General features: G+C 44.0%; 1 protein-coding gene across 3 annotated transcripts in view; it reads left to right on the top strand.

Annotated features, from left to right (window-relative positions):
* Window positions 1–26,816, top strand: part of ZDHHC16 (zinc finger DHHC-type containing 16) — a 150,098-nt gene that overhangs the window by 43,667 nt on the left and 79,615 nt on the right. For all 3 annotated transcript variants that reach the window (XM_029610165.1, XM_029610163.1, XM_029610164.1), the window contains exons 3-4: window positions 16,696–16,948; window positions 17,350–17,544. In XM_029610165.1, coding sequence (XP_029466025.1) covers window positions 16,703–16,948; window positions 17,350–17,544 — 441 coding nt within the window. In that variant the 5' untranslated portion in view covers window positions 16,696–16,702. The remainder of the gene's footprint in view (window positions 1–16,695; window positions 16,949–17,349; window positions 17,545–26,816) is intronic.

Raw genomic sequence — 26,816 nt, 5'->3', positions numbered from 1 at the left:
CGGCTCAGCTATGGCTATCGCATGCTTCCTAGTTGACTCGAGAATGGTCGCTTTGTGAGAGGGCGTGTGTAGGGTGGCAGCATGTTGCGTTCTGGGGGGGTCTGGAGTGCTTGTGGAAGTGTAGGTCATTATTGAGCCATTCATATCTTCATTGTGTAGGGTCTTGTGTATTAAAGATAAGGTTTTGAACATGATTCTTTGTGCAATGGGGAGCCAGTGCGATCTGAGTATGGGAGTAATATGTTCCAATAAGAACATAAGAAAATGCCATACTGGGTCAGACCAAGAGTCCATCAAGCCCAGCATCCTGTTTCCAACAGTGGCCAATCCAGGCCATAAGAACCTGGCAAGTACCCAAAAACTAAGTCTATTCCATGTTACCATTGCTAATGGCAGTGGCTATTCTCTAAGTGAACTTAATAGCAGTTAATGGACTTCTCCTCCAAGAACTTATCCAATCCTTTTTTAAACACAGCTATATTAACTTCACTAACCACATCCTTTGGCAACAAATTCCAGAGTTTAATTGTGCGCTGAGTAAAAAAGAACTTTCTCCAATTAGTTTTAAATGTACCCCATGCTAACTTCATGGAGTGCCCCCTAGTCTTTCTACTGTCCGAAAGAGTAAATAACAGATTCACATCTACCCGTTCTAGACCTCTCATGATTTTAAACACCTCTATCATATCCCCCCTCAGTCGTCTCTTCTCCAAGCTGAAAAGTCGTAACCTCTTTAGTCTTTCCTCATAGGGGAGTTGTTCCATTCCTCTTATCATTTTGGTAGCCCTTCTCTGTACCTTCTCCATCGCAATTATATCTTTTTTGAGATGCGGCGACCAGAATTGTACACAGTATTCAAGGTGCGGTCTCACCATGGAGCGATACAAAGGCATTATGAAATTTTCCGTTTTATTCACCATTCCCTTTCTAATACCAACATTCTGTTTGCTTTTTTGACTGCCGCAGCACACTGTACCGACGATTTCAATGTGTTATCCACTATGACACCTAGATCTCTTTCTTGGGTTGTAGCACCTAATATGGAACCCAACATTGTGTAATTATAGCATGGGTTATTTTTTCCCTATATGCATCACCTTGCACTTATCCACATTAAATTTCATCTGCCATTTGGATGCCCAATTTTCCAGTCTCACAAGGTCTTCCTGCAATTTATCACAATCTGCTTGTGATTTAACTACTCTGAAACAATTTTGTGTCATCTGCAAATTTGATTATCTCACTCGTCGTATTTCTTTCCAGATCATTTATAAATATATTTAAAAGTAAGGGTCCCAATACAGATCCCTGAGGCAGGGAAAAAGAAAGGGAGGGAAGTGTGTGTGCGCACGAGAGGGAGAGATTTCAGTTACCCCAATATTGACTGGGTAAGTGTAACATCAGGACATGTTAGAGAGATAAATTTCCTGGATGAATAGATGACAGTTTTATGGAGCAATTGGTCCAGGATCCGAAAGGAGAGGGAGCAATTTAGATCTAATTCTCAGTGGAGCTCAGAATTCGGTGAGAGAGGTAATGGTGGTGGGGGCCGCTAGGCAATAGTGATCAAAACATGATCAAATTTGAATTGACTGGAAGGGGGACACTAAATAATATACCCCAATAGTTTACTTCTCCCCAGTACTTAAAAAAAATAAAAAATTTCCCAAGCAAAACTTACTGATGCCTTTCAGCCACCAGCAAGGTGATCCTCTCCTCTCAGTGCTCCCACTGTCCTCTGCAATGAGGAGACCTAATTCTTTTCCCTCCCTTGCTCTGTGTGCCAGAAGCACAACTCTTTTGTCTTAATTCTTGTAATTAAAACATTAGTGGGGGGTAGACTGGGTTGAAAGTGGGAGAAACTTCTGAAGTTGGGGAGGCTAAATGGAACAAAGTCAGCATGGCTTTACCCAGGGCAAGTCTTGCCTCACAAATCTGCTTCACTTTTTTGAAGGAGTTAATAAACGTGGATAGAGAATAGCCACTGCCATTAGCAATGGTAACATGGAATAGACTTAGTTTTTGGGTACTTGCCAGGTTCTTATGGCCTGGATTAGCCACATAAGAACATAAGAAAATGCCATACTGGGTCAGACCAAGGGTCCATCAAGCCCAGCATCCTGTTTCCAACAGTGGCCAATCCAGGCCATAAGAACCTGGCAAGTACCCAAAAACTAAGTCTATTCCATGTAACCATTGCTAATGGCAGTGGCTATTCTCTAAGTGAACTTAATAGCAGGTAATGGACTTCTCCAAGAACTTATCCAATCCTTTTTAAACACAGCTATACTAACTGCACGAACCACATTCTCTGGCAACAAATTCCAGAGTTTAATTGTGCGTTGAGTAAAAAAGAACTTTCCTTCTCCGATTAGTTTTAATGTGCCCCATGCTAACTTCATGGAGTGTCCCCTAGTCTTTCTACTATCCGAAAGAGTAAATAACCGATTCACATCTACCCGTTCTAGACCTCTCATGATTTTAAACACCTCTATCATATCCCCCCTCAGTCGTCTCTTCTCCAAGCTGAAAAGTCCTAACCTCTTTAGTCTTTCCTCATAGGGGAGTTGTTCCATTCCCCTTATCATTTTAGTAGCCCTTCTCTGTACCTTCTCCATCGCAATTATATCTTTTTTGAGATGCGGCGACCAGAATTGTACACAGTATTCAAGGTGCGGTCTCACCATGGAGCGATACAGAGGCATTATGTCATTTTCCGTTTTATTCATCATTCCTTTTCTAATAATTCCCAACATTCTGTTTGCTTTTTTGACTGCCGCAGCACACTGAACCGACGATTTCAATGTGTTATCCACTATGACACCTAGATCTCTTTCTTGGGTTGTAGCACCTAATATGGAACCCAACATCGTGTAATTATAGCATGGGTTATTTTTCCCTATATGCATCACCTTGCACTTATCCACATTAAATTTCATCTGCCATTTGGATGCCCAATTTTCCAGTCTCACAAGGTCTTCCTGCAATTTATCACAATCTGCTTGTGATTTAACTACTCTGAACAATTTTGTGTCATCTGCAAATTTGATTATCTCACGCGTCGTATTTCTTTCCAGATCATTTATAAATATATTGAACGTAAGGGTCCCAATACAGATCCCTGAGGCACTCCACTGTCCACTCCCTTCCACTGAGAAAATTGCCCATTTAATCCTACTTTCTGTTTCCTGTCTTTTAGCCAGTTTGCAATCCACGAAAGGACATCGCCACCTATCCCATGACTTTTTACTTTTCCTAGAAGCCTCTCATGAGGAACTTTGTCAAACGCCTTCTGAAAATCCAAGTATACTATATCTACCGGTTCACCTTTATCCACATGTTTATTAACTCATTCAAAAAAGTGAAGCAGATTTGTGAGGCAAGACTTGCCCTGGGTAAAGCCATGCTGACTTTGTTCCATTAAACCATGTCTTTCTATATGTTCTGTGATTTTGATGTTTAGAACACTTTCCACTATTTTTCCTGGCACTGAAGTCAGGCTAACCGGTCTGTAGTTTCCCGGATCGCCCCTGGAGCCCTTTTTAAATATTGGGGTTACATTTGCTATCCTCCAGTCTTCAGGTACAATGGATGATTTTAATGATAAGTTTACAAATTTTTACTAATAGGTCTGAAATTTCATTTTTTAGTTCCTTCAGAACTCTGGGGTGTATACCATCCGGTCCAGGTGATTTACTACTCTTCAGTTTGTCAATCAGGCCTACCACATCTTCTAGGTTCACCGTGATTTGATTCAGTCCACTGTTGAAACAGGATGCTGGGCTTGATGGACCCTTGGTCTGACCCAGTATGGCGTTTTCTTATGATCTTATGTTTAATCTGGGGTCCAGATTAAAGGCAGTTTATCTATCCAAAACAAATTGGAGTGGACTGAGAATATGCTGAGGACTGGTAACTTGTGGCTGTTCAATTTCCCTATAATTAGATTGCTGTTTGCATCTGAATTATTTAAGAAATATCTGTAGAAAGTGTTAATGATATCTCACGAAAAGGCCATGTCCCTATCTAGGATTTATTATCCTTGTAGGTTAAAGAGAGGAAGGGGATTTAGATATGTTGTCATCTCTGGATATTTAGGATCTGTCTGGCTTTCTGGAAACCTCTCAAGATGTGTTTGGATAATTGCCAGGTTCTTGTGGCCTAGTTTGGCCTCTGTTGGAAACAGGTTGCTGGGCTTGATGGACCCTTGGTCTGACCCAGCATGGCAATTTCTTATGTTCTTATGTAATATCTTCAAGACTCGCATTGCTAGTTAAGTTTTGCTCTGAATCAGATAAAGAATTTGTAGTTTAGCAGTATTCGAGTATAGAGAGAGATTCTTTTGTGATCAAAAAATCCAGGTTTGTCCTGATGTCTCCAGAGCTGCCCAGCTGAGAAGGAAAGCTTTCCTACATATTAGGCTACACATGATAGCTCTGGGAGCATCATATTTCTTGAAATGTTTTTGTAAGTGTATAGTATCCCATCAGGGAAATATTTTATTTAATCCTCCTCATCTGAATTGATTTCTTTTAGATACAAAAAAAATTTGAATAATTATTGATTTATGGTTGAGTGATTGATCGATGGGTGTCAGGATTAAGTTAGTATAGGACCATCTTTGTTTGTGTCCCTGTTTTCTTGATTTTGTTGATTACCATTTCTTGGTTTGCCCCCCTTCTTATTGTGGATTTACTATTTATTTATGTAGTTTATTTTACCTTATTTTTATGCTTGGATGTTATTACTTTCATCCTATAGTGTTTTCTCGCACTGTCATTTTACAATTATATGAAAGTCAACAGAGTAAATTTAAAAATGTGAGACATAAGAAATGCCGTGCTGGATCAAACTAAGGACCATGGAGCCCAGCATCCTGTTTCTGACATTTGTCAACCCATGTCACAGATGCCCAGCAGATCCCAGAAAGTAGATCTTTTCCTAGCATGTAGCAGATGTACTCAGGATCAATGGATATAGTGTGTTCCTGATAGAAGTTGGAGACGGAGTCAGATTTCAATCTGACGTCTGCACTACATATACCCGCGCAGGAAGCTCTGCTCTTCAGTATTTCTCCGTCTCTTTAGCAGTTTGGGACTCTACACATGCTTGCACAGCGTTAGAAAATCCAAACCAAAGAAGATAAAACTCTTTCCCTCTACAAGATGAGCCCCATTCTCCTGCAGTGATATGTAAGGGTCCCTCCCCCAGTCGAGAATTCCTGAGGTTGATTTCCAAGATCCCTCAGAGGTAAGCCTCAGTCCGGTAGCCGGTTCCCAGCATGGACGTAGCCCCCAGGAACAGGAAGTGGCTGAGAGGCAGCGGGTGCAATACCGAGCACGGCGGTGAAGGTATTTCCCTCTCCTCCTGCAGCCGGAGACCGGGAAGCGCCGAGACAAGGTAAGGTAGAAAACCTTTCTAAAAGTCTCCGGTCTCCAAGGCTCAGATAGCCACACAGATCGCCCTCTAGCGTCTGTCCCATCGGGTTGAACAGCCCCGTCCGGGCTAGACCCCGATCTGGTACGAGGGTCCTTCCACGTGGGGACCCTCTGGGGGGGCCGCCAAATTTCCCACGTGGTCGTCGGCCCGCCATTTCCCCCCCCTTGATCGCCGTATTGTCCGCACAACTGAGCCGTGCGCACATAGACGAGCCTGGCGCATAAACTACTTGTGCGCACAGTGGCGCCGCGCATCTGTGCCGGGCGCACATAGTGGCCTGCATGCACATCTTCTGCAGCTTGCACGCACAGCTTCAGCGCACTCGGAGCGCATATCTAGCCTCCCCAGTGCGCGCATATAAGTGCACAGACGAGTTTGAACAACCCACGTGCTCAAATCATGGCACCACCTACCAAGAAAGCCAAGGGACAAGCCCTCTGCCCAGCCTGCCACCTGAGAGCTGCGCAACACAAAGTGGCTTCTGCCCTGTGCCTGCAGTGCGAGGAGGCCATGGGGGAACCGGGACAAGGTCCCCCTCGCCAGTAGAGGAATCCGGCTCCACCAACGATAGTATCCGCCGGACCTCTCTAGCCCCGGCTCGGCCCCTCCTCAGTTGGGCCCTCGGGGAACACCGCTGGGCTCAATATGGACCCAGGAACCTTTCCTGGGTTAGAATTCTTCAAAGGGCTGTAAACCTTTGTCCAGGCACAATTCATTGCCACCAGTGACACAGCCACAGCCTCCACCAGAAGACCAAAACCTTCCAGTCCCCTCTTTGCTTCCCCGAGACGTGCCTCCTCAGGACAAAAGCCTCCCCTTAGGGAACCACGGACACCTCGGAGGAAGAGCCAGACTCCCTGGAGGAAGGAGAAAATCCTCCAGGAACGGAACCATACTGAACCATGATGCGCTTTCTTCTCCAAGGACGAGTTATCAGATCTCGTATCTCTGAGAATGAAGACGCTGGCCATCCTAGGCACAAGCACAGCAGCGGAGCCAAAGAGAAACCCTGTTTTGGTCGGGCTCCGTCAGTCCTCATGCCATTTTCCCAATGCTACAGGCCATACAACAACTGATTGATCTGGAATGGAATGCTCCAGAGGCCAGCTTCAAAGGAGGATGGGCCCTAGAAGCTCTATATCCCCTGGAACCCTCAGCCAAAGAACTCCTGGGGTTCCCCAAAGTGGACGCCATGGTCTGCGCTGTCACAAAGCGCACTATCATTCCAGTCAAAGGAGGAACTGCACTCAAGGGTACCCAGGACAGATGTCAGGAATCCATCCTTAAACAGTCATTTGATGTCACAGCTATGTCCCTGCCGATCGCTGCCTGCTGCTTCCGTGGTGGACACGTGCTTGCTTCTCGCTTTCCAGGGACGCAACCACGTCCGTCGAAACAGAACCGGCAATATCTTTCCACATAGATGCGACCTCCGACCTGGTGCGCACCTCAGCCAGGGGCATCTCATTCATAGTGGCAGCCAGAAGGCAACTCTGGCTCTGGAGTTGGTCAGCCAACGCGACTTGCAAGGCGAAACTCACGAGAATGCCCTTTAAAGGAGCCCTCCTGTTCGAAGCGAACTGGAGAAGTTAGCCGACAAATGAGGCGAATCCCCAGTACCTCGGCTACCGGAGGACAGGAACAAAAGAAGCCAACACCCCTCTCCCCGAACACCCAAGTGCAGAGGATCGCAGCATTTTAGACCATACAAAAACACATAACAAGCACACCTCGCCCGCAGGCAGGGGCAAGCCCTTTTGGAACAGATACAACAAGAGGGGAAACCGGCTCAGGTCCAGGCCCTAGCCGCAGCCCACAATGAGAATCAATAGACCCATCCACAGGAAGAAACCATAGGGGGCAGGCTTGCCCTGTTCTACCAAAGATGGGTCGAGATAACGTCGGACAAGTGGGTCCTAACCATCATTCGAGAGGGATACTACCTGGACTTCCACAGCATCCCTCCAGACAAATTTATTTATTTATTTAAAACTTTTCTATACCATCGTTTAGTAGTGCACCATATACAACGGTTTACAGTTAGGCACAAATATGTGGTTTCTCAATTATCCATAGGGTGCCATTATTATACGGTTACATAGTTCAATAATATACTCTAAATGGGGAATGGGTGTGGTTACCATTTACGATTAACTGTCTTTCTAATTAATACTTAATTGTGAGAAAATAATAAAAAATAAATTCTGCTTTTTTCTTGGTGACTTCCTGCTTTGTGTATGTGTTGTTATTCCGCTACCTCACTGTGAAATGCTTTTTTTGAAGAGTCATGTTTTTAAGCCTTTTTTGAAGAGTTTTAATTCCTTCATTAGTCTTAATTCCAGTGGTAATGTGTTCCATAATAATGGTCCTGCCAAAGATAGTGCGCTCTCTCTAACTTGGGTACAACTTTGCTGTTTTGACTGAGGGTATGGTTAGCAGAGCTTTATTAGCCAATCTGAGATTTCTTTGAGGGACAGTAATCGTAATGTGGAGTTTAGCCAGTCAGAATTTTCGTCATTTGTTAGCTTATGAAGTGTGCATAGTGTTTTAAATTGAACTCTCTGTTCTATTGGGTGCCAGTGTAAATCTGCAAGTGTTTGGGTGATATGATCTCTTCTGCCTTTACCAGTAAGTATTCTGGCAGCCAAGTTCTGTAGTATTTGCAGTCGTCTGATAGTGGTTTATGGTAATCCTAGGAAAAGTGTTACAGTAGTCCGTGCTGGCAATATTAATGCTTGTAGTACTGTATGAAAGTGTTCCTGATTTAATAAGGGTTTTAGTCTTCTAAGGACCATTAGTTTGGCGTAGCCTTCTCTTGCTTTTATTGATATGTGTTGCTTAAGGCTCAGTTCTGTGTCTATAATTACTCCTAGGTTTCTAGCTTTATCAGTTAACTCTACTGATTTGTCATTTTTAAGTCGAATGGGATTTTGAATTCTTTCGATGTTTTTTCGTTCAAGATGTATAAATTCTGTTTTTTTCAATGTTGATTACTAGTACCATTTGGTTTAATAGTTGTTTAATTATGTCTAGGTATAGCATTGCGAAGTTTAGTGTTTTTTCAATTGATTCTTCAACTGGTAGAATTAATTGAATGTCGTCAGCATATATGTAGAGTATGATCCCTAGCCCAGCCAGTAGGTGGCAGAGGGAGAGCATGTAAATGTTAGAGTTGCTGAGAGTGCTGAACCCTGGGGGACTCCTGTCTTTAGTGTGATTTTGTCTGATATTGAGTTTTTATGTGTACCTGATAAGATCTATTATTAAGGTAGGATGTGAAACATTTAATTGTTTTGTTTTGTAATCCAATTTCTTCCAGTCTTTTCAATAGTATGTCATGGTTTACTGTGTCAAATGCTGCGGACAAATCTAGCAGTACCATGATGTAGTGTTTTCCGCTGTGAAATCCCCTTGCCACTCCCTCTCCAAGAGGACAGCAGTGGAAACCACACTGACAAAATTACTCGCCCTAAAGGCTATAACACCGGTGCCCACGCACCAACAAAATACTGGACACTATTCCATCTATTTTATTGTCCCCAAGAAAGAGGGAACGTTCCGGCCCATCCTGGACCTCAAGTCCGTCAACCGCTACCTGAGAATACCACACTTCCGCATGGAAACCCTATGCTCTGTCATAAGGGAAGTACAGCTGGGAGAATTTCTGACCTCCCTGGATCTGTCAGAAGCCTGTCTCCACATCCCGGTCCATCATGACCACCAGCGCTTTATACGCTTCGCGATCCTGGATCATCACTACCAGTTCTGGGCACTTCCCTTTGGACTGGCTACGGCCCCTTGGACGTTCACCAAAATCATGGTTGTAGTGGCGGCGACACTAAGGAAAGAAGGATTCCTTGTACACCCGTATCTGGACGATTGGCTGATTGGAGATTTTGCTCTGGAGGAAAGTCACCAGGTGACCACCAGAGTCAGGAATCTACTGCAAACTCTCGGGTGGGTCATCAACACAACCAAGAGTTGCCTGCAGCCCTCCCAATCACTAGAATACCTGGATGTCCAGTTCGACAACAAACAAGACAGGTCATTCTTCCCTTTTTAAGGAGAAGGAAATTGATGGACCAGTTGCGAAAACTGTTGAACTGCGCTCGGCCCAAGGTATGGGACTACCTCCAAGTCCTCGGCCTCATGACATCGACCCTAGAAGTTGTCCCATGGGCAAGGGCCCACATGTGACCACTTCAGCGTTCCCTACTGTCACTCTGGAACTCGATGTCCCAGGACTACGCCGTTCGCCTCCAGCTACCGGCAGAGGTACGGACCCAGCTCCAATGGTGGCTACAAGAAGACCATCTGAGCAAGGGAGTAAGGCTATCCCAACTGACCTGGGTCTTGCTCACCACGGATGCGAGCCTAAGAGGGTGGGGGAGCCCACTGTCAGGAACTGACGGCCCAGGGGCAATGGGACAAGGAAGAGTCGGGATGGAACATCAACTGACTGGAAACCTGGGCAGTCAGACTAGCCTGCCTACGATTCAGTCACAGACTCCGGGGCGAATCTGTCAGTCATGTAGACAACGCCACAACAATTGTCTGTATCATCCGCCAGGGAGGAACCAGAAGCCAACAGGGTGTCCCTGGAAATAGACCCCCCCAATGGCGTGGGCGGAAGCAAAATCTGCAAGGGATCTTAGCCGCCCACATCACGGGAAAAGACAACATCAATGCGGATTACCTCAGCAGAGAAAGTCTAGATCCAGGGGAATGGATGCTGTCGACCACAGCCTTCCAGTTGATAGTAAACCACTGGGGAACACCAGCCATGGATTTTCTGGCAACCCGGTCCAACCACCCAAGTTCCCAATTTTCTTCAGCCGCAGACGAGAACCACAATCCCAGGGGATTGGCGCCCTCACTCCAGACCTGGCCACAGGAGGACCTGCTGTATACCTTTCCTCCATGGCCACTACTGGGCAGGATCATCTGCAAGATTAGAACACCACAGGGGGCTAGTACTTCTAGTGGCCCTGGGCTGGCAAGAAGGCCGGGGTACGCAGACATGCGAAGACTTCTGGCGGGGAACCCCCTGTGTCTACCTCCACACAGGGACCTGCTCCAGCAAGGACCGATCCTCCACGAAGACCCAACTTGATTCACTCTTACAGTCTGGCCATTGAGAGGACTCACCTGAAGAAGAGCGGATACTCGGGGGCAGTGATTGACACCTTGCTCCGAGCACGCAAGTTCTCCACGTCTCTAACCTACATATGAATATGGAGAATATTCGAAGCCTGGTGTGAAGACCGCGATATCCTTCCGCGAACAGTCCAAAATCCCCATGATCCTGGGAATTTCTGCAGGACAGCTTAAAGAAGGGGTTGTCTCTCAACTCCATCAAGGTTCAGGTGGCAGCACTGGCCTGCTTCAGAGCCAAAGTGAACGGCATCAGTCTATCTTCCCATCCAGACGTCTCCCGCTTTCTGAGAGGGGTCAAACAAATCCGACCACCACTAAAGTGGCCAGTACCCCCTATGGAGCCTCAATCTAGTACTAGACTTCCTAGCGGGAGCTTCATTCAGACCTACCCGCGGTCTGTCCCTACGGCTCCTTACCTTGAAGACTCCATTTCTAGAGGCAATATGTTCAGCCCATCACATCTCCGAACTTCAAACACTATCTTGTCGGGAACCGTTCCTCAGATTCATACCGGGATCCATACAGCTACGCACTGTCTCTCCTCCTTCCTTCCAAAGGTGGTTTCTCATTTCCATCTAACTAACCATCTCACTGCCATCTCCAGATGAGCATAAGGACTCGAAAGACTCGCGCCTCCTTCGCCATCTTAACATCGACAGACTCCTAGTCCGATACCTGGAGAGATCGGAATCCGTACGAAAGACGGACCACCTATTCATCCTTCACAGCGGGAAGAAACAAGGGGAAGCAGCCTCACGGGCAACCATAGCCCACTGGATCAAAGAAATAATCAAGGCGGCCTATGTAGAGGCAGGAAAACCTCCACCTCTACCATTCCACAAGGGCCTAGGCAGTGTCCTGGGCAGAAACCAAGATGCTGTCACCTGCCGAGATTTGTCAGGCAGCGGCATGGTCCTCCATTCACATCTTCTCGAAGTTCTACCACCTGGATGTTCAGGCCCGGGAGGACACAGCAATTCGCAAGGGCAAGTACTAAATGGGCTTCGGGCAACCTCCCACCCAGTTTCGGGGAGTAGCTTTTGTACATCCCATTGGTCCTGAGTCCATCCTGCTATATGCTAGGAAAAGGAGAAATTACTTCCTGATAATTTTGTTTTCCTTAGTGTAGACAGATGGACTCAGCATCCTGCCCACGGCTTGCCCCAAAATACGGAAACCTCGAGTGGCAATCCCCAAGAGCAAGACAGCAAGACGGGTAAGCCAGACTTTACCCTTAGTTAAAACACCCATAGTTGCCAGGTGTCAGGTTTCTCAGTTGAGTGCACTGGCGGTCTCCAGCTGGAAATCATGTCAACCAGTCCAAGTTAATCAAGTTAACCAAGTTATCCAAACACACATATATCCACAATTGCTTTTCGAGGAGAATACTGAAGCTTCCTGTGCGGTGTTATGTAGTGCTGACATCAGATTGAAATCTGACTCCGTCTCCAACTGCTATCAGGAGTACACTATACCCTTTGGTCCTGAGTCCATCTATCTACACTAAGGAAAACGAAATTATCAGGTAAGTAATTCTCCAATTTCTAGTTTCTCACTCCCAGGGACAGCAATAGCTTTCTTTAATCCACCTGCCTAATAATGTGACATGAAATTTTCCTCCAGGAACTTGTCGAAACTTATTTAAAACCCCTGCTATGCTAGCTGCCTTCACCATGTCCTCTGACAACAAATTCCACAGCTTGATTGTGCGCTGAGTAAACAGAACCTTGAATGATTTGTTTTGAATCTGCTGGTTGTTAATCCCTTTGTTTTAATATTATTTGAAAGGATAAATAAGCCTCTTTTATTTGCACGATCCACCCTACTCATGATTTTATAAACTTCTATCATGTCCCTTCTCAGCTGTATCTTTTCCAAGTTGAAGAGCCCTAGCCTGTATAGCCTTGTCATAAGAGAGATGTGTCATCCCTCTGCACTTTCTCTATTCCCGCTATGTCTTTTTTGAGATATGGCTACCAGAAGGGCATAGCTCAATGTGTAGTCACACTATGGATTAATACAGATGCCTTATATTATCCGTTTTAGTCTCTATGCCTTTTCGGATCATTCCTAACATTGTTTGCTTTTTTGACCACTGCCGAACACCGAAATGAGGATTTCAATGTATTGTTTATTTATTTATTTATTTATTTTAAATCTCTTCTATATCGTCATTAAGTTAATTCACTATCACAACGGTTTACAGAAAGGCACAATAAGAAAAAAAAAACTATAATTGGTATAGATTACAAATTATTCAAGTGCCAACATAGTACGGTAACATATTTTAATAAGAAAAGACTATGTGTTAATTAAGGTTTATATGTCGGTTGAAAAAACTGTCAAGTGGTTCAAGTCTAGCGTTAATATGCAATTGGAGATATTAGAGGAAAAAACAGATTTCTTGGTGCGTCATTATCTTTCAACTGTTTTCCTCCCTCTTTGTCTTTATAAAAAGCTTGTTTAAAAAGCCAGGTTTTCAGACTAGTTTTAAATTTCTCTGCAGCCTTATTTCGAGTGGCATGGAGTTCCATAGAACAGGTCCAGCCAGCGACCGTGCTCTCTCCCTTACCTGAGTGAGGCGTGCTGATTTAACAGAAGGAATAGGTAGTAGAGCTTCATTGGCAGATCTAAGGCTTCTGTGTGGTACATGTACGCGCAGTACTGTGTTAAGCCAGTCGGTCTTTTCATCATGGATTAATTTATGAATTATACACAATGCTTTGTATTGTATTCTTTGTTCAATTGGAAGCCAGTGTAGTTCAGCAAGTGTACCTGTGATGTGGTCTCTTTTTTCTTTTTGCCTGTCAAAATTCTAGCAGCAGAATTTTGCAATATTTGGAGTGGTCTAATAGTCACTTGAGGTAGCCCTAATAGCAGAGAGTTACAGTAGTCTGTGCTCGTGAATATCATTGCCTGTAGGACTGTGCGAAAATTATTCAGTGTTAGTAGGGGTTTCAGTCTTCTAGGACCATTAGTTTGGCGTAACCTTCTTTTAATTTCTGTGACATGTGTTGTTTTCATGTTAAGCTCAGGGTCAATTATTACCCCTAGATTCCGTACTTTTATTGCTAACTCTACGGTTTGATTATTTTTGATTGCGATTGTAGGTTGTATAGGGTGTATATTTTTTTTGTTCTAGGTGTAAGAATTTAGTTTTATCAATGTTTATTACCAGTTCCATTTGGTTTAGGAGTTGTTTGATTATTTCAAGATACATATTAGACAGTTTCATTGTTTCTTCGATTGTGTTTACGATGGGTAACAGTAGTTGTATGTCATCCACATATATGTAGTGTATTATTCCAAGTCCAGCGAGTAGGTGACATACTAGGAGGAGATAAATGTTAGAGTGTTGCAGACAGGGCTGAACCCTGTGGGACTCCTGTTTGTAGTTTAATTTTGTCTGATAGTGTGTTTTTGATGTGTACTTGGAAAAATCTGTTGCTTAAGTATGACTCAAACCAGTTTATTGTTTTGTTATTGAGTCCTATTTCTTTTAGTCTATTGATTAGTATTTTGTGATTTACAGTGTCAAATGCTGCCGAGAGATCCAATAGAATCAGAATGTAATTTGTTCCTGTATCAAAGCCTCTTAGGATAATGTCTGATAAAGCTAGTAATAATGTCTCAGTAATGTAGTGTTTGTGGAAACCATATTGTGCAGGATATAATATGTTATTACTTTATAAGTGGTTTGATAGTTGTTTTTGAACTGTTTTTTCAATTAGTTTGGCTATTAGGGGTAAGTTGGAGACTGGTCTATAGTTGCTCAGCTTTAGGGGGTCAAGGTTCTTTTTCTTAATAATTGGCTTTATTATGGCTCCTTTCAGGATATCTGGCATTGATCCTTCATTTAGGGAAAGGTTGATGATCTTAGTTAACGTTGGGGCTACTGTGTTGGCTAGTTTTTTAAATTCCATTATGGGTATGGTACCAATTGAGTGAGGAGCAGGGTTCAGTTTTTTTTTATCATGTTCTCGACTTCAATGTGTGATATCTCTTCAACTCTGACCATATGTTGACGTCCCTTTTAGGCATCTTAATCTCTTGTTTGGTTGTGTTAGGGATTTTTGTTCTTAAGTTTTCAATTTTATCTTTAAAGAATTGAGCTACTTCATTACATTGATTCTCTTGTAGGTTCTGAATATTGTATTGTCGCTGGTGAGATTTTTTACTATGTTAAATAGAGTTCTAGAGTTATTTGCAAACTTTCTCTATTTTTGAGCTGAAGTATTTCTTTTTGGTTTCTAAAATTACTTTTTTGTAGTGAGCCAGTTTTCTGTATTTTGTTAAATTATCAGTTGTTTTGTTTTTATTCCATTCTTTTTCTTTCTTTCTAAGGATTCGTTTCACTTCTTTGATTTGCTCGTTATACCATGGATTTTTCTGTTTTGGTTCTTTAATGCGGACATTTTTTTGGGGGTTTATTTCGTTTGCCAAAGTCGTGGTTCTGTTTATCCAATCGGTTGTTGCAGTGTGGCTATCTGTGTAATTGATGTATTTTAGTTCTTCATGTAATTTGTCTTTTAGAATATCTGTGTTAAAGGGTGGGCGGTATTTGAATTCATCTGGTTCTCTGCTTTGTTTCTTTATTGGGTTTGTGTGTTTGATCTGAGAATTAATGAGGAAGTGGTCTGACCATGGGATTTGTGTGTATTCAGTTTTTATATTTTCTAGGAGGTTACTGTTAATGAATGTTAGGTCTAATGAGTGGCCTGCTTTGTGTGTTGGTTTATCTGTGATAAGTTTGAAACCTAGTGCAGTCATTACATCAATTAGCGTTTGGCATGTATTTGATAAGGGGTGAACGTCCATGTGAAGGTTAAAGTCACATAAAATTATTATAGGTTTATTTGTGTTTAGATGTGTTGTAAAAAATTCTATTAGTGGGGAGATGTTTAGTTCGAGTAGTCTGGGTGGGCAGTAGATCAGACAGATTTGAAAATGGTTGGTGTAAAAAAAAAAAGGCAATTTCATGATTTGCTGGAGTCGTGATTGAGAGCAATTTAGTTTTGAATTTCTTTTCAATGATTAATATTAATCCGCCCCCTCTTTTATTTATCCTAGGGATCGAGAAAACCTCGTAGTTTTTGTTTGGTAACTGATTTTTTAATACTAGATCTGATTTTTTTTTTTTTTTTTTTTTAGCCATGATTCTGTTATTGCTATAAAATTAGGTTTTGTGTCATATAGCAGGTCAGTGATGATGGGAAATTTTTTTGTCACTGATTGTGCATTAACTAGAAGGAAGGTGATCATCAGTAGGCTGTTTAATTTGCTACTGTTGGTACGCTTTATCAGGATTAGGTTATTTGTATTCGGATCACTGATTTCATTTTCAATGTAGTGGTTTTTGTATTGTTTTCTCCTTGTTATTTCCGTACTTACCTTTTCCTGTGCATACTTGGATTGGGAATGTTGAATTTATGTTCGTTGGCATGTTCCTGTTGCTTGGCGAGTGGTCGATTTTGTCCGGTTGTTTTTTCTCGGGGTGTCTGAAGGGATGTACAAAGGGGCATGTCTGAAGGGATGTACGAAGGGCATACAAAGGGGCATGCCCCTTTGTTGCGCCCCTTCGGTGCGCGGCGCCTATGGGCCTCTTTAAATCCCCCCTTTTGGCGTGCTTTTCAGACATCCATGATGTCAGCAGGTTGGCCAAAGGGGGAGGGGATGGGTTTCACTTCTTGGTTTGAGCTGTCAGCGTCTGTGGAGAGAAAAAAAAATCGGCAGGGAGAGAGATCACAGAATGGAAGAAACATGTTATGTAAGTTCTGTTTTCTTGGGCAGTGTCTGTAGGGAGAGAGAAAAAAAAATCGTTAGGGAGAGAGCACAGAATGCTAAGCCTTGTTGTTTTACTTAGGCAGGACTCTCCAAGGCTCTTCTCCTGGGTGGTGACTCCCAGTTCAGAGTGCAGATACATTATCTGTTCCCTTCTCCCTGTTTTATATGTGATTTCCTGGTCTGCTCCTTGGTGTAATGGCTCTGTTTTTAAGAAGGAGCTTTTGGGCTTTTATTCCAGTGTATAGAGTTCTGGAAGTGTCCTGAGAGCGCAAGCTCTTGTTTTGTCGTCACCCTGTTATGCTGCTTCTTTCGCAGGTTCCCAATGGTGGGAATCAGAAGCCGTCAGCACTTCTTCGCCAGCATCATGCGCCTATTTCTGAAGTGCCTGCATCCAGGACGACGGCGGCGCTTCAAGCTCCTGAAACGCGTGGAAGAGCTCTACAGATATGGGCGGCTCTGCCTCCTCTCTCTGGCCTACAATTCCTTCACCAACAGCGATGTTGTTATTGACTCTCTCTTTGAGCCTATTTATTGGCTCGTGGATCATATGACCAGGTGGTTTGGTGTGGTAAGTACTTGGAACACAAAGCTTATATCCTGTTCGATTTACTCCCAGAGTATAGACTGCTTTGCTTTCATCTTTACTAGCATCCACCAATGTAACATCATGTGATGAAGCAAAATGTCAATTTGAGTTGGGGGTTTTTTTTATTATTCATTTTTATTTTACAAATGGAAGCAACCTTGTTTCTTGCAGGATACTAAAGGAGTTTGGTCATCACTTTATCTCCATCTTGGAAGAAAAAGTGCCTCTCAGTATCTCCTCATTGTTGGCCAAGACTCAGTCAAATGCCCCGGCAACAGTTTACACTTGTGGTGCTCCTCCACCGGTTGCCAGTCTAGGGTCAGGGCATATGTATGTCCATATTCTGGTTCTCTCCCTCATGTTGGCATTGTGTCCTCTTGTAGGTTTTCGTGACTCTGGTGATCGTGCTAACCAGCTCCATCGTGTTGATTGTCTACTTCTGTGTCCTGCCCCTCATTCTGCAGACTTATTCAGCTGGATGGATCTCGTGGCACCTCACATATGGACACTGGAACCTTCTCATGATTGTTTTTCACTATTACAAAGCTATTACCACTGCCCCGGGGTATCCCCCACAGGTAGGACGGGAGGAGGGGGGTTCCAGGACTGTGCTCTACATTGTCATGTACTTGAACTGATTATCTCAGAGTAGTGGGATTTGAAATATTGGTTAGGTTATAAGGCAGTGATGGCTAACCTATGACACGCGTGTCAGAGGTGACACGCCGAGCCGTTTTGGCTGACATGCGCAGCGTTTCGAGGACTATCAGGAATTTTTTTTTTTTTTTATCGGCTGTGCCGAGCCTTTTCTTTTTCAGCTGCGCCGAGCCTTTAAATGTGTTTTTTAGTTTCCCCCTACCCTCCACCAATGCCCCCGGGCGCAGGGAGGCTCATGCGTCGCAGCGATGAGGCTCAAGACAACGCGCTGATGCTCCTCCTTCCTGCCTGTGCGGCCCCGGAAGTAAACGTTGCCGGAGCCGCGTGGGCAGGAAGGAGGAAGCGAATCAGCGCGTGCAGAAGAGGAGGAGCCGCCGCGGGTCGCTGCGAATCCCAAGTCGCAGCGGCCCAAGAAGAGGAAGAGGCCCGGTAGCAGGGCTGCCGCGGCCCGAGAAGATCAGGGCCGCTGCAGAGCCCATCCTGTGGCGACCCGCGAAGAGGAGGCCCAGAGGTGAGAGAGAGGCTGAGGGCCCGTAGAGTGCGTGTATGAGGTGAGTTGAGAGAGAGGACCTGAATGTTTGCAGAGACAGCATGTGAGAGCCTGTGTGTGTGTGTGTGTGTGTGTGTGAGAGAGAGAGAGAGGGAGCATGTGCCAGTGAGAGCCTGTGTGTATGAATGATTGTATGAGAGAGCATGTGCCAGTGAGAGCCTGTGTGTATGAATGATTGTATGAGAGAGAGCATGTGCCAGTGAGAGCCTGTGTGTATGAATGATTGTATGAGAGAGCATGTGCCAGTGAGAGCCTGTGTGTATGAATGATTGTATGAGAGAGAGCATGTGCCAGTGAGAGCCTGTGTATATGAATGATTGTATGAGAGAGAGCATGTGCCAGTGAGAGCCTGTGTATATGAATGATTGTATGAGAGAGAGCATGTGCCAGTGAGAGCCTGTGTGTATGAATGATTGTATGAGAGAGCATGTGCCAGTGAGAGCCTGTGTGTATGAATGATTGTATGAGAGAGAGCATGTGCCAGTGAGAGCCTGTGTGTATGAATGATTGTATGAGAGAGCATGTGCCAGTGAGAGCCTGTGTATATGAATGATTGTATGAGAGAGAGCATGTGCCAGTGAGAGCCTGTGTGTGTGAGAAAGAGAAATGCATGTGAGAATGAGAACCTGACTGTGTGTTTGAGGGAAGAAGATGGAGAAAAAAGAAACGGAAAAAAAGACAATATAAAAGGAATTGGCAAAAAAATAAGAAAGGGAAGGTGAAAAAAAAGCCTGTGACCAACCAATTAGAAAACTAAGATCAGACAGCAAAGGCAAAAAAAAAAAATGTACTTTTTAGTGATTGGCACATGTACTCTTTGGGAATGTGCAAGAATAGCACTTTCTCAACGGATCTCACAATGTACGAGATCAGCATGGAGAAAGTGGAAGCCCACGGGGCCTGCACAGAGGAGGCAGCAGAATGGACTTCAGTGTCAGTAGCAGCAATCGGCACCTCCGCAATAGCCACGCGGCATCAGTGACAGTGGCAGCAGAGGAATGAGAGAGGTTCTGAGGTTGCTGGCAAAAGAAAGAGAGGGGGGGTCTACCTTCAGTGTGTGAATGTGTATGAATGGGACTCTGCCTGGGGGTGTATGTGTGTGAATGCATGGGTGCCTGCCTGGGGGTCTGTGTGTGTGAGAATGAATGTGTGCATGCCTGGGAGATGGGGAGGGAGTGTTGTGAACATGAATGGGAGCCAATAAAAGAAACCGACTGACAGATGAAGTTTGTAACGCTTGCTTGGACTTGAAGTGTACGAAATACCAACCTTCAATTGAAGATTTAGCCAATGAAATTCAGCAACAAAAAAGTCACTAAGCAGGTAAGGTAAAGAATTATTTGTTTTTGCTTTATTAATAAATACAGTATATATATTAAAATTATAACTTTGTTGATTAGAGCTACAAATATCACAAAATTATGGATTTTTCTAGAAGTGACACACCACCCGAGTTATGCTTGGTTTTTTTATGAATTTTGACACACTGAGCTCAAAAGGTTGGCCATCACTGTTATAAGGCATGGAAAAGTGAGGGGAAATGAACTGAAGAATGTAGTGCCCTCTTCTAGCTAGCAGGTAGTAGCTGTGAGGATGTTTAGTGCTGTACTAGCAGGAGAACCTGAGGCTTCCTCATTAGAGTTTGGATCCAGAAAATTTCCTTTTGAATTAGTAAACATTTTATAAATAAATTCCTTCTACTTATAGAAGCCCTGTTAGGGACGTCGTCAGAAGCCGGCTTCTAGATACCCAGAGTTGATTTAGTTTCTGACCAGAAGTATGAACCTCTCCAGAACCTTTAGTCCCACAAATCATACCAAATATTTATTTATTTTATTTATTTTTCTATACCGATATTCGATTCGAAATATCACACCAGTTTACATACAACAGAATGTCTAAAGGAAAGCCTTTTGGTGACATGATAGGGTATAACAGATTAACCGAGTAAATATAAAGAAAACATGCTTTACATAATAACTTCTCTAATAGTAAATATGTTCTGAATTTAACTTACTATGTACAATGGCAAAGAGGGGGGGGGGAACTGGTTGTGCCAAGGGAGGGTAACAAAAAGTGTGTGTGGGGGGGGGGGGGGAACTGGGTGGGAAGGAGGGGGGACAGGGGGCCATTTACACATTTCTGAAACGTTAAAAAAACAAACAAAAAAAACCCCAACAAAAAGCTTCCTTATGTTGAGCACACCTTATACTGATATGAAAAAGGAAGCAAAATCAACAAATTGCAAATAGTTAAGAGAGAAATAAATTAAGCCAGAGCTCTCGTGAACAGCAGTCACTAAAATATTCTCTTAGAAGCTGGCTTCTGTTGAAGACCCTGGTAGGGCTTGTTGAGGTAAAACCATGTTTGTTTTAGTTGCCCATCTTCTTCGATGTCCTGGGTTATGAACTGTCTCATGCAAACTTGTTTGGATGTAATCTCTCTAAAAAATATGCAAGACAAGCACATTAACATATACCACTTTGTAAAAGTCTTCACTTCCTTATACATTTTTCACATTTTGCTGTCTAAAAAAAAAGTAATTGAATTAGGCATTTATTTCACTGATCTTTCATCATGAAAGAACAATTATAGAAATATTTCAAGCTCTTTCAAGTTGGCCGAGCATCATCTGTGGACTGCAGTCTTCAAGTCTTGCTGCAGATTTTCTGTTGGATTCAGGTCTGGACTTTGACTGGGCCACTTGAGGACCTTCACTTTCTCCTAGGACAAGCAGGATGTTAGTCCTTACATATGGGTGACATCAGATGGAGCCTGGCATGGAAAACTTATGTCAAAGTTTCTGGAACTTTGACAAGGTACACTGAGCATGCTCAGCATGCCCTATCCCGTGCATCCACGCAGAGTTCCTCTTCAGTCTTTTTTTTTTTTCCCACAGAGCTTTCACGTGGTTAAGTAAGCTTGTGGCCTTTCCTTTGGAAATTGCCTTGGAAAAACGTTTCCACCTGTTAATTTCGGGTTTTCTAGCATGTAGACAGATGGACTCAGGACCAGTGGTTATGCACCTCTGCCAGCAAATGGAGATGGAGAAAACTGACATCACAGTATATATACTCTTGCAGTGACATCAGCCTGCCAGCATTCTCCATCTCCAGCAGATTTAGAAGGAGAATTTTATAAAGAAAAGAAAAAGCCTTGCTCTCCTGCAGTGATACTGAATGATCCCTCCCCAGTTGAGAATTCCTGAGCTGATTTCTGTGGTCCCTCAGAAGTGTGCCTTGGCCCAGTAGCTGGTTTTTCAGCTGGCGTGGACTTAGCTGATTGAGCAACTTAAAGGCAGCAGGTGCAGGAAGCCAAGTGCTATGGTGACGGCAGATGCCCACTCCCTCCCAAAACCGGAGACTGTCTCTGTACTCAGCCAGGAAGGGCTGAGCTCAGGTAAGTTTAAAAAAAAAAAAAAGTCAGAGACAGAATAGAGGGGTTGTGTAGGTCTTCCTCTTGTCTCTGTGCTCGATGCGCTGTTCCAGCGTTCATTCCTGCTCCTGTTCGGATTAAGGGAACTGGGCAGCCTTGGCAGATTGAGTAGCCCGGGTAGGCTAGGCCCCGCTATAAGTTTTTTTTGGGGGGTTTTTTTCCCTGTGCCGCAAGGTAGGTTGCAACAGTGTTTTCGCATGCTTTTGTGCGTCTTCAGCTGCCCTCTACAGGACTGTCGGTGTTCGCAGTGTGTCTGGCTGTGCGCTGAATTGTGCGCCCAGTTTCTTTTGGGCGTACTACCTCTGTGCCCATTCTAAAACATATCGGTTGTGCGCCCAGGTTTGGCGTGGTGTCAGAGCGCTTAGTTTTGTGGCGCATAGACTTGGGCGCCTAACTTTCATGCACATAAATTTTGTGCACTTAAAATTTTTCAGCAAGAATCAGCTGGGTGCCCTTCTTCAGTTACCTGTTAAGCGTACTGATGGACTAATGGCGCTGGTGGCTAAGAAACCTAAGCGCCTTTCTCTTTGTGTTGCCTGTCATATTCAGGCATCTCAGCCTGGAGTGCCCTCTAACATGTGTCAGCATTGCTTTGAGGTTCAGGGAGAATTATCTTCCTCTGATTTTGCTAAGCCTGGTTCTTCCCAGCCTGATGATGGCCTGGTTCAGGACTTGTCCACAGGAATGCCTAACCTTGGAACTCCCTTGCATGGCTGCTTGGCAGGGGATGGCAGCTCAGTGGGCCCTGCACAAGTGCCTTCTGGTTCTATGTTTAAGCGCCGAAGCACATCTCAGTTAGCTGCAGGTATTCCTGATAGGAATCCGGATGGCACTGATGATGAGTCAGATCCTGACTCTCTGGAAGATGGGGAAATTCCTCTGGGACTGGAACCGTATAGGACTATGTTGCAGTTCTTTCATAGAGATGAACTGCCAGCCCCGATTTCCCAGATTTTGAAGATGTTGGGAGTGCCTGGGGCAGATTCCATATCTGAGCCAAAGAAAAATCCCATTTTGGTTTCCTTGCGTAAAGCTTCTTGTTTTTTCTTGGTTATGGAAGCCATTCAAGAATTGATTGATCTTGAATGGGATGCTCCGGAGGCATTTTCTGAAAGTGGATGCACTTGTCTGTGCCATTTTCTTTCTTTCTTTATTTATTTAAAAATATTTCTATATAAATAAAAAAAAATATATATTTCTATTCTGCCCTTCTTATATTCAGGGCAGATTACAAAAATACACCCATAATATTTCACAATATAAAATAATAAATGTCAGATTATAACTAACATTAAAAATACGAACACAAAATAAAAGTCAAATAATCTCTAAAACAAAGGGTCAAATAAAACAGATTAGTCACTGAAGGCGATCTTTAAAAAGGTGGGTTTTCAGATATTTTTAAAATAATTTGGGATCATTACAGCTTCTTATTTCCAAAGGGGGGGGTATTCCAAAATATTGGACCTGCTGCTGAGAGAGCTCTTTCTCATGTATCAGTTTTGGTGACGGAATGTCAAGGAGGTACTTGGTTGCTGAGCGAAGTGATCTTGCCGGGGAGTAGAATTTCATAATTGTGTTTGCCCAAGGTGAATGTAGGTTAAAAATTAAGGAATGAACAATTAATCCCAGTTTATATTGAATACGGAATGATATGGGTAACCGTGGAGGGAGGAGCATCCTTGAAGGATATGCATGATAAGATTGAGGCCATCCATAAGCAAGCATTTTGAAGCAGGATCATATCTGAATCACCCCTCGTCTCTCTGGGACTATTTTTCCTATTGGTGGGTACTCTCAAATTTGGAATGGGGAATATTCTTCCACAGTTCAACCTTCCCAAATTGTCCTTACCATGGATGCATTCACCTTGGGGTGGGGAGCTCATATAGAGGGGCTGTGCACCCAGGGCCTCTGATCCGCCCAGGAAGTACAATGTCAAATCAGATTCCTGGCGCTCGAGGCAATCAGGTATGCGCTATGGCTTTTAGCGATCGGCTGTCCAACAAAGTTGTCCTGATCAAACGGACAACCAGGTAGCTATGTGGTATGTCACTAAAGCAGGGAGGCATGGGGTCGTGCCTCCTGTGTCAGGAGTGGTCCAGATCTAGTTCTGGGACCTGTCCCATGGAATGGTGCTCAGGGTCATGTATCTGGCAAGAACAGAGAATGTGATGGCGGACAGACTGAGTCGTGCCTTCAGACCCCACAAGTGGTCTCTGGACCAGGGAGTAGCGAACCATATCGTCTGCCTTTGGGGGAGCCCAGATGTGCATCTGTTCGCAGCCCCCTGCAACAGAAAGGTGACTCAGTTCTGCTCCCTGTACAGAACAGATGGCAAACCAACCTCGGATGACTTTGCCTGCCATTGGGGCAAGGGTCTTCTGTATGTGTATCCTCCGATTCCTTTAGTGGTGAAGACTCTCTTGAAGCTTTGCGAGGACAGAGGGACTATGTTTCTCATAGCCCCTCATTGGCCAAGACAGGTCTGGTTTCCACTCCTCCGGGAGTTGTCCATCTGGAAACCAATTGGTCTGGGGATTTCCCCAGAGCTCATAACTCAAGATTGAGGCAGGTTGCAGCATCCCAACCTCTAGTTTCTGTTGCTCACAGCCTGGATATTGAAAGGTTAACTCTGCAACCGCTCGATCTCTCAGAGGATAGGTCTCAAGTCTTGGTGGCTTCCAGAAAGCCTTCCATTAGAAAGTCCTATGGACTGAAGTGGATGAGGTTTTCTGTGTGGTATAAGCAGAAGACATTAGATCCATTCTGCCTCACATAAAAACTGCTTGATTACCTTCTACACCTATCGGAGCCTGGCTTGAAAACCAACTCCATTAGAGTTCACCTGAGTGCGATTGGACATACCACCATGGTGTAGATGGTACGCCCAGTTCTGTACACCCTATAGTTATACTTTCATGCGGGCCCTGCTTCATTTGAAGCCTCCCGCTATGTCTTTGGACTTCAGCATGGTGCTCACTCAGCTGATGAAAGCTCCTTTTGAGTCACTACGTTCCTGTGACCTGAAGTACCTGACCTGGAAGGTCTTGTTTTTGGTGGCGATCACTTCAGTGTGCAAGGTCAGTGAGCTCCAGGCCTGAGTGATTTATCCACTTTACACTAAGTGTTTTCATGACAGGTTGGTCTTGAGTATGCACCCTAAGTTCCTGCCTGAGGTGGTGATGGATTTCCAACTTAACCAGTCAATTGTCCTGCTAACATTCTATCCCAGGCCCCATTCGCACCAAGGCGAACAAGCACTGCATAGTTTGGACTGCAAGAGAGCCTTAGCCTTCTATCTGGAGTGGACAGAAGCCCTTAGACAATCCACTCAATTTTTCATTTCTTTTGATAGGATTAGGTTGGGAGTTGCTGTTGCCAAACAGACACTGTCCAATTGCCTTGCAGATTGCATCTCCTTCTGTTATGCCCATGGCAGCATTGATGGCCCACTTGTGAGCAGTTCCTGTGGAGGAGATCTGCAAGGCTGCGACATGGAGTTCTGTTCACACATTTGCTTCCCTCTACTGTCTGGATAGGGATGGCCAACCTGAAAATAGGTTCAGCCAGTCTGTCCTCAGGAATCTCTTCAAGGTGTAGAACCCAACTCCCTGCTTAGGGGCCATTGTTTGGGTTCAGGCTGTTTTCCCCTATGTTACCAACAGCACTGTAATTGTTGTGCCTGTTGGCACCTGGTTGGTGCCTGTTGCTCCCTTTTGTGTTGGGGATCAGCCTGTAGCTAGGGATTCACCCATGCCTGAGGACTACCATCCTCTTGTCCTAGGAGAAAGCAGAGTTGCTTACCTGTAACAGGTGTTCTCCTAGGACAGCAGGATGTTAGTCCTCATGAACCCGCCTGCCACCTCGTGGAATTTTTATTTTATTTTTATTGTAATTCTATGTTACGAGACTGAAGAGGGACCCCGTGTGAATGCATGGTATAGGGCATGTTGGGCATGCTCAGTATGCCTAGTCAAAGTTCCAGAAACTTTGACATAAGTTTTTCGTGCCAGGCTCCATCCGATGATGTCACCCTTGTGTGAGGACTAACATCCTGATGTCCTAGGAGAACACCTGTTACAGGTAAGCAGTTCTGCTTTCTTCTTGTTGAGCCACTCCATTGTTGCTTTTGCTTTGTGCTTATGATCATTATCCTGCTGAAAGATGAATCTTCTCCCCAGTCCAGGTCAATGGTAGACTGGAACAGGTTTTCCTTCAGGATATGCCTGTACCCCATCTATCTTTCCCTCAGTCTTTACAAGCCGCCTTGTCCCTGCTGCTGCCAAGCATCCCCACAACATAAAGCTGCCACCACCATCTCTTGTAGGGATGGTGATAAGAGTGGCAGAGTGATGTGCTGTATTTGTTTTACACCACACATATTGCTTAGCAGTGAAGCCAAAAAGTTCTACTTTGGTCTCATCAGCCACAAAACCTTCTCCCACATGCATGCAGTGTCCCCTAAGTGTTTCTTTACAAATGGTATATGACACATCATATAGCTTTTCTTCATCGGTGTCTTCCTTCTTGCTACCCTCCCATACAGGCCATCTTTATAGCGTAATTTTGAAATTGTTGAACGATCAACATTTTCTTTAGTTTCTGCCAGTCCTCTTTAATACTTCTTTGTAATCTTAGATCTCATAGTGATCTTATGCAATCTTTCCTTAATCCACAGCTACTGATTTTGGAGGGACAGCCTGAGTGCAGCAATGTTTTGGTGGTATTAAACTGTTTCCACTTTACAATAATGGACTTGAAAGTACCCAAAGGGATATTCAAACACAATGACATTTTTTTTTTTTATAGCCTTTCCTCAGTCTCTACCATTTGAATAAAGTTATCCCAGAGTTCTTTTGGCAGCTCCTTGGTCAGTATATTCTTACCTTTGCTTCAGATTCACTTCATACAACAGAAACAGCTTGATTCTTCATCCAGGAATATTCGAATCTGCTCAGCTATTGTGATTGGACACAGATAGACTCTATTTCACGTATTATAGCCTTTAATGTAATTTTTGAACCAGAGCTAGTTTGGGTTTGCTTTGACAAAGGGTGTGTGAAGTCTTATGCAATCAAGACTTCTTGTTTTTTTTATTCTTAATTATTTTTGGAATATTTCTATACAGTAAGAAGTCCATATTCAGACACAGTCCAGCTAGAAAAGTTAGCCTGATAACTTTGGAGGTAAATTCAATAGTGAAAC

This window comes from Rhinatrema bivittatum, chromosome 7, assembly GCF_901001135.1.
Source record: "Rhinatrema bivittatum chromosome 7, aRhiBiv1.1, whole genome shotgun sequence".
NCBI classification, from domain to species: Eukaryota; Metazoa; Chordata; class Amphibia; order Gymnophiona; family Rhinatrematidae; genus Rhinatrema; species Rhinatrema bivittatum.
Note: the sequence above shows the minus strand (reverse complement) of the source record. Positions and strands in the feature narration are given on the sequence as shown.